Source organism: Lynx canadensis, chromosome C1, assembly GCF_007474595.2.
Source record: "Lynx canadensis isolate LIC74 chromosome C1, mLynCan4.pri.v2, whole genome shotgun sequence".
Classification (NCBI taxonomy): Eukaryota; Metazoa; Chordata; class Mammalia; order Carnivora; family Felidae; genus Lynx; species Lynx canadensis.
In genome coordinates, this window is record NC_044310.1 from 200864048 (window position 1) to 200874638 (window position 10591).

General features: G+C 46.5%; 1 protein-coding gene across 1 annotated transcript; it reads right to left on the reverse strand.

Annotated features, from left to right (window-relative positions):
* Positions 1-458: 458 nt before the first annotated feature.
* On the reverse strand, positions 459-894 carry TNP1 (transition protein 1). The gene is made up of 2 exons (XM_030324367.1): positions 756-894; positions 459-548 (listed from the first exon to the last, which is right to left on the reverse strand). Exons 1-2 carry the CDS (start codon positions 892-894, stop codon positions 520-522), a joined length of 168 nt encoding a protein of 55 aa, XP_030180227.1. The 3' UTR covers positions 459-519.
* Between the last annotated feature and the right edge of the window lie 9697 nt (positions 895-10591).

Sequence of the window (10591 nt, forward strand, 5' to 3'; positions counted from 1 at the left end):
TGCTGGTCCTGCCCGTTAGCCCACATAATCAGATAAATTAGCATGGAGAATTCTGTATCCACTCCTGGGACCAGTCTTTTAGCTTTAGTTTAGCCCATGGTTTGGGGTTGTGCTAAAACCAGAACGGTCTCAGAAATAGCGGTCATCAGTGCCAGTCTCCAGGTTCTAGCTCCTTCTCAACACCTGAATACTGTGATGGTGCCCCGCCAGTGCTGAGGCCCACGGACAGAGTCAAGGACAAATTACGGTGATGGTTTCCAAGTTATGTCGAACGGTTTCACACCTGCCAATTCTTTCCCAAGTCTGCCCAAGCCCATTTTCCAGCCAAAAGATCAAAAGGAAACCTTTCCAACTTTTCAAAGTTTTATTGAGATGTTGAGGAGAAACAGTCAACATATACATTCCTCATTTCGTCACGATTGGCATTTTACCCACACGATAGGTTCTTCTCTGGCTGTCATCCTCTCGTCGCTGCCTGGCATTGTGTGAAGTCCACCAGGACAGAGCCCGCAGGTGGCATCACAAGTGGGAGCGGTAATGGCGATTGGCTGGAAGGGAAGGACAGGTTTACAACAGGGACCCCAGTTAGAACACCCCCATTCATCCTCTTCCCGCCTCAGTGCCTGGAACGGGGCTGGAAATGAAATTCTTAGGCTGAGATTCTGGGTCCTGGAAAAGCTAACTGGATCCAAGAAGGAGGGCCCGTGGGGCAAGTCCCTCATGTTTGATCACTCCCTTGCTTCTCCCTTACTCACAGTCATCTCCCCGTTTTCTACTCTTCAGACTGCCCTTCCGGTATTTTCTTTTGCTGCCACCTCTCTTGACTCCCTTGTGAGGAGCTCGGTTCTTGCCCCTCCTCATGCCATGACTCTTGAATCTGCGGCTGGTCGACATTGTAACTTCTGCCAAAATGAGGGGCTTTGCAGGGCCCGGAGGCCAGGGGTCTGGGTATTTAAGGCCTTAGCCATTGTGACCCTGAAGGGGTGTGGCTTGACAGGTGGGTGGGGCTCCCCTGTGATGTCCCTGGCCTTTGTTACACTTCGGTCATACATGAGAAATAAGGTGGCCCCTCTATAATGCAGCTCTAGACTGTCCTCAATTTTGAGGCCCTTTTTTATATTAAATAAGGTTTCCCAGACAGGTATCATTGAGCAACTAAGTTTCAGCTCTGTGCCAGGCATCTGGGGAGTACAAGAGACCATTAAAATAGGTATTTCCTGGAGGCGCCTGGGTGGCTCAGTCTGTTAAGCTCCTACTACTCTTGATTTAGACGCAGGTCATAATCTGACCATTTGTGAGTTGGAGTCCTGTGTGGGGCTCTGTGCTGACAGCCTGCTTGGGATTCTCTCTCTCCCTTTCTCTCTGCTCCTCGTGCTCTCTCTCTCAAAAATAAATAAATAACCCTAAAAAAAATAGGCATCTCCTGCCAGTAGGAATTTAATGGCTGTTGAGTGTGTGCACATGCATGTGTGTTTAAGTCTCTCACAGCATTGGAACATCACAAATGTATTTCCATAAGGACGTGACTCCGGGAAACCCAATTCAACATGAGCAAAATATAAATACTTCTCTTTCTTCTAACTGTGACACTATGGGCTGAGTACTTTTGTAGGACTGTCCTGTACATTATAGGATGTCTGGCAGCATTCCTGGCCTCAACCCGTAGATGCCAGCAGCGGTGACAACCAAAAATATTTCCAAACATTGCCTCGGGGGGAGGGGTACAATCACCCTCTGTGGAGAACCATTGGCTAAGCCATTTCAGAAAATTCAGTCATCAAATATTTGTGATCAGATAGTATGTAAGATGGTTATGGATAAAACCAGACAGACTCTGTTTTCATGGCGGCTTTCAGCCTGATCAGGGAGAAAGCCATCAGAAATTTGCACAAATCAGTAAATAATTACTTCCCAGCATGGTGCAGGATAATTACATCAGACACGGTGGAGGATGTGGTTGGAGGGAGAGGCAGAGGCCAGACTAGGCTCCAGTGCATTGGGAAGCCATGGAAAAATGTTTAAGAGGATAATGTGAGATTAGAGGCTGCTGGGTAGAGGCTGGATTGGTGGGGAGGTAGAGTGACTAGAGATTACGCAATAGTAATGGTTCAGGAGAGAGAAATACTTGATGCTCAGGCCTGGGCCAGAAAGGGTGCTGATCAGGATGTATAGATGTAGACAGGAGATACAGACTTGGTGATGGATGGATTGGCTTTGGTTGGTGAGAGCAGAGGGTGTAGAAGGTGTGGCTTTTGTTTCTGTGTGATACTTCGACCTGGATGCTGGTGCCACTCACTGGGCTAAAGGCCAGGCATGGGGGCGGTGATCATCATGCATTTTGGTCTAAAACTTTTTCAGAGTTGAGTTGCCTTTGAGATCTCCAAATAGAGATACTGCATGATTGCTGGGCACCTGGGTGTGGAGCTCCAAGTAGAAGTGTGAGCTGGGGATGTCCCCATCCCCAGCTTCCCCGGTAACGGATTCAACATCCAACCTTTTCTTCTTTGTCCTTCATAACTTATACTCATTCAGTCCCTTGGAAAAACATTTCGATGGAACTTGATCATTATTTTCTCTCTCTCTCCCTCCTTCTCTTTCCCCTGCCACCATCTCATTCAAGAACCAAACACCCTGCATGCAGCAGGTTCATAGCAAAAGTTGGGTGAATAGAAAAGAGAACTCATTCAAGTTCCATTCTCTATATTTCTGATGTCTATAGAGACAAAATGACAAGTCTTGTTTTGAAACCCAGAGTCCTTGAAAAGCCATTATAAGTGACACTTTCCATTATCCTGTTTCCAGACGGGTTCTGTTGGAGTCTTTGATTTGTTCAAAGGGGGAGGAGCTTCAGGAAACAGGACCCAGCCTTCCCTTTTTGTATCTTGGGACTTTCTTATGTACCTCAGCCTAGTTCCTTTTACAAGCAGGCTCCATGAAAGCAGTTTAAAAATTGCATTCCTTCCTTTCTGTTCCCAAGGCCTTGAACAGTCCTGCCACAGAGCGGGAGCCCAATAAGCATTTGGGGACTATTTGTGGAATAAACTAAAAGTCCTTCTGTTTTTCTGACTATCTGATTCCTCCCCATTTTGTCCCACCTCTCCAGGAAAGGCTTCCCCAACTTTTCAAATTCTCATTGTTTTTCATAATTTGTCCGAAGCCCGTGGTCCTTTAATACTGTTCTCAAAGTCAACCAAAGCTAGGTGTGTGATACCCTGTTCTGTTTCCCACATTGCTATGTGGTGTGTGCGAGTCTGATCTCAAGAGGAGGCCGCGTGTCTCAGTTCTGGTCCTGACTGTTGCACAAATGTCACTTCTCTGGACTTCAGCTTCTTTATTTTTTGTAAACAAGCTGGTTGGGTTAGGTGATCCCTGATGTTATCTGACTTTTACAGTAGGCTTCTTGTAGTCAGAGGCTTTGTTTTTTTTTTTTATTTCTACTGCATTTCTCATGGGCACTGACGCAGTCCACAGTAGGTGATCAATAAACATTTATTCATTCTTGCTACTTGGGGATTATGAGGACAGACAGTAAGACACAGAGTGACTCTGAATACCACATAGGAGCATTTCTAGACAGGGAAGGGTGAAAAAAACATTGTTTCCATCATAGGCCCTGGTGCTCCTGAGGCTGCTTGCTGGCTAAAGCATTGGCAGGAGAACTGGCCTCCTGAGTTGGAATGACATTTTCTGGATGGTCCTGGAGACTGGATAGTATTTCTGTACCCAACACCCCCCCCCCCAAACTCTCAAGTCCATCCCATCCCCAAAGACCTACTCTGCCAAGGGGAAGCTGAGATCACAGAGAATAAGGCAGCCAGGCTTGGGAACTGATGAAGAAACCAACAGAGTCCCCTTTGCATAGGGTTAAGGAGAAGTTCTGGTTTCAGAAACTCAATGCTGAGAACTCCAGCGGCGGAAAGCCCAGTGTGGGGGGAGGTGCTCACAGGCCTGTCCCGTGTGGGGCTGGGGGTGTTTGGGTTGGCTTCTGGATCAGACCTCCTGGAGTGAGGACAGAGCACAGCTGAGCATTGGGCATTGCTGCCTGTCTCTGTTTCTCTTTCCATTTCAGCCCCAGTGTTGCTTAAGCCAAGGGCAATTTAGATAGAGCACAGTGAGTTCACTCCTGACACTTGGTAGACCTGAAGCCAACCTTTTTTTTTTTGAGAACTGTTTGTTAATTCAGTCTGCTGAGTGTCTCCTTATCTGTAATTTTACTCTTTCTCTCTTTCTTTTTCTTTCTTTCTTTCTTTTCTTCTTCTTCTTCTTCTTTCTTCTTCAGATGAAGAAACTGAAACTGAGGCACAGAGTGGTTACATGAATCCCTTCAAATAACCCAGAGATCCCAATGAAACTATTTCCTCCATACTTTGGCTTCCCTGGTGGGTCTTAATTTTGTTTCTCTTCATGAAAGGGAATGAATGCTTTCTGATTGCTAAGGGGACATGGAGAGAGAACCGAATTCTTTGTCCTTTCAGAAGAGGAGCTATCAGCTCCCTCTCTCTAGGGCTGAGTGTTAGCTTGTCTGAAGACAGGTGGATAAACAGAATAGTGTCTTTATCTCCTAGAAGGGTGGCCAAAGTGGTGCTAGCACTCCCAATGGCCCCTCTCTTAGGTTAGGGAGGGGCAGGCTTTGGGCATCACTGTTTCTGACGTCAGCCCTCTAGTGGGGCCCCATCTCACCTCTCCCGCTCAAACTTACTCCATTAGTTTTCCTGGCTAGCCCAAGAGATGCCTTCCCAGGGATAGATCTTCCCGGCAGGCTGGGAATTGGGGCTTATGAAGAAGAAACATGGAAAAGTTGCTGACAGTCCTTACAAATGTTGATGACTCAGTCCAAATCCCTCTCTAAAACCTGAGTCTCTCCAGATGTTGACCTCAGCAGGGAAGTGGGGACCTTCTACCCTGTTCACATGCACACCCTGTCTTCTTTGCTCTTGCAGCTGCTGCTGTTTGGGTAGGTGAAGGGGGCTCAGGCAGGCCATGGGATGGGAAATCTGCCAAGAGAGGGGTCTCACCAGGGGCAGAGGTCTCTGAGCTCAGGACTTATCTCAGGTCTCCGGTAGGGAATAAAGAGAAACCAGGGCCCAAGACCAAAGAAGGAGGGAACTCAACTCCGTTCGCCTCTTTCCATCCAGTTCTGGGAAACAAGGGAGCATCACGGTTTGGATGATGTCTGGGTTCTGCCTGAAGATGTGTTGGGATTCTTTCCCATTTATCCTCCAGGCTCCTTTCCCATCTTTTTTGACTGCTTTCCCAAAACTGTTTCTCCATAAACAATTTCTATTTTCCAAGAAGAGAGAGATTGGGCTGCTAAAAGATGGGAGACACAAGAGCGGTGGCCCTGGGTGGTTCCTCAGGAGTCACCTGGACCCCTTCTTTTAGAAGCCAAAAGGCTTATCCAAGGGCTGCACCCTCGTGGTGCAAGAGCCATGGCTGAACCCAAGATTGCTGATTCCCAAGACAAAGACTTTCCACTGCTCCACACTGCCTTCCCTGCTTGACTTAAAAGTAGATCTGGTCTCCACTCTCCACTGTATTTGCCTTTTCTTTCTTACATGTGCTTCTAGGATCACAGTGAAGGAATCTAATACTGAAGGAAGATGGAGAACCGGGGGGAAATAGTTCTTAGAGGCAGGGTGTGAATTTGGAGGTCTTCTGCACAAATATAAATTCTCATTTGGAGAGAACTCCAAGTTTTATTTTTGTTGTTATTTTCGGACTTAATGAAAAGTTACTTGAATATGTCAATTCCTCTCGTAACTATTAACAATAAGGCCACGTGGTGTAATATCACACAGAGTAAATCCAAATTTTATGCTTCAGAAACTTCCAAATAATGTTTTCACATTAACTACTCCCCTGACCACACTGACTATAACCCTGTCTATAACATCGTGAAGAAGATGCTGTCCCTTGCTGGAATTCACTGGGGGCACAGTTCCCTTCAGCCATAAGACGAAAACAGGGCTGTGTCCTCTGAATAGAAAGAGGGGTGTTAGTGTCCTCTGAATAGAAAGAGGGGTGTTATGGTATGAAAGTATCACACATATTCAATCATTTGGCTTCATGTGGTCTTTAGGAACAAATGTGTTTTATCCATCTACCAACTGAAGTAAGGAACTTTGAGTTGGTAGGGTTGCTAGAGAACAGTTTCATAATAAATAGGTCTGGGGATGAGGGTAACTTGGCCAAAGTCACGAATTATGGGCAAACTTAGATCTCAAGCCCAGATCTCCCCATCTCCAGTCTAGGCTTATTGCCACTGTGCCTTGAGGCACTACTATTGAGATTTCTGGCCTCTTTTTTTTTTCCTGTGCCCTTTCTCTGCTTTTCTCTTCACCCTTCATGTTCTGAGAGCCACATTCCAGGAAACTTTTCCCTCTTGAAATCATTCCACCTGCCAAGTACAATCATGTCACTGAGTTTGAGGACACCTGCCCTGTGAGGGGGAGAAGAGTTGCCACCAAAAGGGGCCAAGGACTGGAGTGACAGATTGTTGCCACCCTCAAGGGTCAATGCCTTTGTAATTGATTGCAAGGCATTGTGACCAACGTGCCAATAGGGTCCATTGGTCAGAGGAGACTCCCCGTGTATCTGGAGTATTTTTAGCATAAATGCCTCTTATAGCTCCACTGACCAAGGTGAGGTCAAGAGAGAACATCGCACTCCAATTATATCTCTTTGGCCTGCTCTGATGAAACTCCACTTCCAGCTCTTAGTGGTGAGCAGAGAGGGTAAAGAAGAGGAGAGATGCTGGAGGAGCCATTTTACTGTCAAGAAGGCTTGCTCGACAGTCTCGTTGCCTGTTTGGCTCCCACATTGTTCTTTTGAGCAGAATTCTCACATTTTGAAGAGTAGATTCAGCTCTATTTACACTAACGAAGGGGAACAAAGCAATTCCTTCACAAATCCTGGAATTCTGTAGTCCAAAGCACAGTGATTTGGTGACACTTTGCCCCTCACATTCCCTATGCTGGGACAGCAGGGGTGACTGCCTAGTGAAATCTTCAGAACAGAGCCTTTGTTTTTTAGTAATAACCCCCTTCTCCCCGCCCCCCCAAAAGACCCAGATTCTTCTGAGTGTTGCAGTGATCCAATTTTATTGATCAAGAGATTCTCAATGCTGGGCAGCCTCATTTTTGTTCCGGGAGAAAATGTGGAAGGTAATACCGCAGAGATGTTCTGGAGTTCCAGTAAGGACTATGTCACCGTGCAGAAAGATTTGTATCCTCTCCAGAGCACCGTCCTGCACGAGTGCTCCGCAATTTCTTCATGCTGTAAAGAAGCAAAGACACAACTGAAGTTATAAGCTTCCCTGGTTAGGGTAGGAGAGTCTCAGAAGGTTCTTCAGGTGGGCACACGAAGCCAACTCGACATTTTCCAGAATTTCCCTTATGATTTTATTACCCTTTTCACTATAGTTTGGCCTTACTTGAAACTTCCTGGGATGCTTGTGCTGGGCAAGTCGTGTCTCCCCAGAATAAGCTACGTTATTTGTGGGACCCAGTGCAAGATGATTATACCGGCCTCTTGTTAAAAAATACTTTTAGGATGATTATAGCAGAGCGTCAACTAAGCCTCAGGTCCCCTGAGTTACAGGGCGATTTGTAAGTCTCTGAACTTCCTTCTCACTTAAGGCACTTCTAATGGTAAACATTCAGATAACTACATCGAGAGATCTCTATCTAATTCATCCTTATAGTCCAGGAGAGCTGGTCAATGTCTTATTCATAATGCGGGCTTGATGGATACTTACAAATGGCTTGCTTCTCACTGAGGCCATTCCATGTGCCTGAGAATGAATGAAGGCTCTTCCGAAATGCCTCCATCACCACCTCCTTCCTCCCCTCCCCCTACACATCCCCAACTGCTCCCAGTATTCCTCCTACACTCCTTCAGGACCACACACTGAAGAACTGGCCAGTTGCTATCCTTTTCCTCCCCCAGGCTGTCCTTGGTGGTACTTTTTTCTGTGCTCCGGAAGAAAGACGGAGTCCTAAGGGATGGGCAGAAGTGCTGTATCCTAGGGTGGCTGCATCCAGTCACGGGAGATGTTAGAATCCCAGTGTGGGGTTTCTGGCTATTTACCTGAAAATGGTTTTCTGAGCCTTGAGATGAGGCAGGGAGGAGCATCTAAAGAAACCAGGCAACTGTGGACTTATACTTCCTCACTCTGGGATGTCACAAAGTCAGTATGAGGTCAGTGACCCAATCTACAGGAGAAGGGCTGAGCAGTGGGACCTGGGACGATTTCCTTCAACATTTAGTCAGACTGATTTTCTGGAGCCACGCCTCTCGATCTACTGAACTTAGGTTATTTTATTTCTCCTCGTCTAAGAAATCTTCTTTTAGTTAAAGCCAGAAGGATATGGAATTAATGGCAATCCTATTATTTTACTAATGAGGAAACTAAACGCCCAGGTAGAAATTACTTCCTAATAGGCTTCAGGAAATTGCTGAAGGACACATAAATACTAAATAGCAGAGGTGGGAATTAAATCTGCATCTACTTAATTTTAGCGATTCGGCAGTGTCTCCTCATGTATTCGCTGCTCTGGTAGATAGGGACAAGGAGGTTAATCACCTAGGGGGTGACATGTACTTAATGTTTACCATGAAGAGAGACATGGACAAAAGGCTTGAATATTAAGACCCAGAAGACACTGACCCAAGTCAGTGATGGGGATAGAGAAGGAGTGGATTATAAAACACTGAGGTGACAGAAGTGGTGAAAAGAATGAGCTTTGAAGGGAAAGATTGAACCCTAGCCTTCTGCCCTGAGTGAATAACCACCAATAGATACTGCAGCGGCAACTACATTTGGACAGAAAGTATTGGTTTTAGTGTTGCCCGGTTTGGGATGTCTACTGGACAGACACCATGTCTATTTAAGCGCTCAGTGGACAAATGAGATATAAGTAACTAGCTCAGGAGAGCAGTGGAGCTGGTGATGTAGATTTGAGCATTGGCAAAGTAGAGCATTGTGTAGTTGAATGTCCAGGAACAGATGGGATGATCTAGGGGCAAAATGATAGGATTCATCATCCACTTTTGGGTGTTTCGGGGAAGACAGCTGAGGAAAGAGAGCAGAGTAAAACTCAGCTAAGAATGAAGTTGCAAAGTAACAGTATGGAGTTCAACATGGAAGTGTCAGACTTGGGGAGGTCATATACCACTCACAGGGGACCTCCTGAGTGCCCGGAGCTGTGCAGAGCCCTTGGGGAGCCTGACTTCATTTTTCAAGTGCTTGCTTTATTTGATCCTGTAGAGTATTTGGCTCGTAGGTTCCTGCAGGGAGAGAGTAGGGGGTGCAGTCAGGAGTGCATTGGGTAGAGGAGAGACAGGAGGTGAGACAGGGGAGGGTGGAGGTTGTTTTTGAGCAGAAGGTGAGCCTCTCTCTAGCAACCACTCTCTCCTTTGCTTCACAGCCAAACTTCTTTAAGAGGAGGCTTTATTCAACCACGGTTGCTCTGATATGGAAAATGACAGGCCTCCTTCTTCTTCCAGGCTCACTTTACCCATGTGTGCTTCACCCCTACCTGACTTTAGCCTCCTCCTTTCGGGATAGATAAGTCCACAGTTTGGGATGGCCATCTGGTCTCGACTGGTCCTTGTTATTTTACCTTTGGCCTGCTGTCAGGCACCTTATACTCCGAGAGGACAGGGCCAAGATAATCGCTTGTGCTTGGAACAGTGCCAGGGATATGGTAAGCACTCTAGAGATATTAACTTATTTATTTAATCCTTACATCAACCCTGTGTGGTGGGTATTATTATGGCTGAATTCCAGGATCAGGGTGGTTAGGTAGCTTGTCCACGATCCTGCAGCTAGTAGATGGAGGAGCTGGGTTGTTCTTGTGTAAGAAATTAGAATAATTTCTCATGTAAGGCTGTTTCATACATATTTTACATTTTTTGAAAAAAAAATATGGACCATCGAGAAAGGCACTCAAGAGATTTTCAATAAGTCCTCACCAATTGAGATGTGGATCACTATTATTTACTGAAACAAGGTTCTTTTTTTTTTTTTAATTTTTTTTTTTCAACGTTTATTTATTTTTTTGGGGAGAGAGAGAGACAGAACATGAACGGGGGAGGGGCAGAGAGAGAGGGAGACACAGAATCGGAAGCAGGCTCCAGGCTCTGAGCCATCAGCCCGGAGCCCGACGCAGGGCTCGAACTCCCGGACCGCGAGATCGTGACCTGGCTGAAGTCGGACGCTTAACCGACTGCGCCACCCAGGCGCCCCTGTTTTTTTTTTTTTTTAAGTTTACTGATTTAGAGAGAAAAAGAGAGTATGAGTGGGGGAGGGGCAGAAAGAAAGGGAGAGAGAGAACCCCAAGCAGGCTCTGCATAGTCAGCACAGAGCCCGAGGGAGGGCTCGATCTCAGGAACCCCAAGATCATGACCTGAGCTGGAACCAAGAGCCAGACACTCAGTTGACTGGGCCCCCCAGGTGCCCCCATTGAAACAAAGTTCCTATATAAGGATATCTTGTTCACAAAGTGAGGATCTATTCAGGCATTTGGTGTGTGAGCGGGGGGGGGGGGGGGGGGGGGGGGGGGGGGGGGGGGGGGGGGGGACAGTTTTG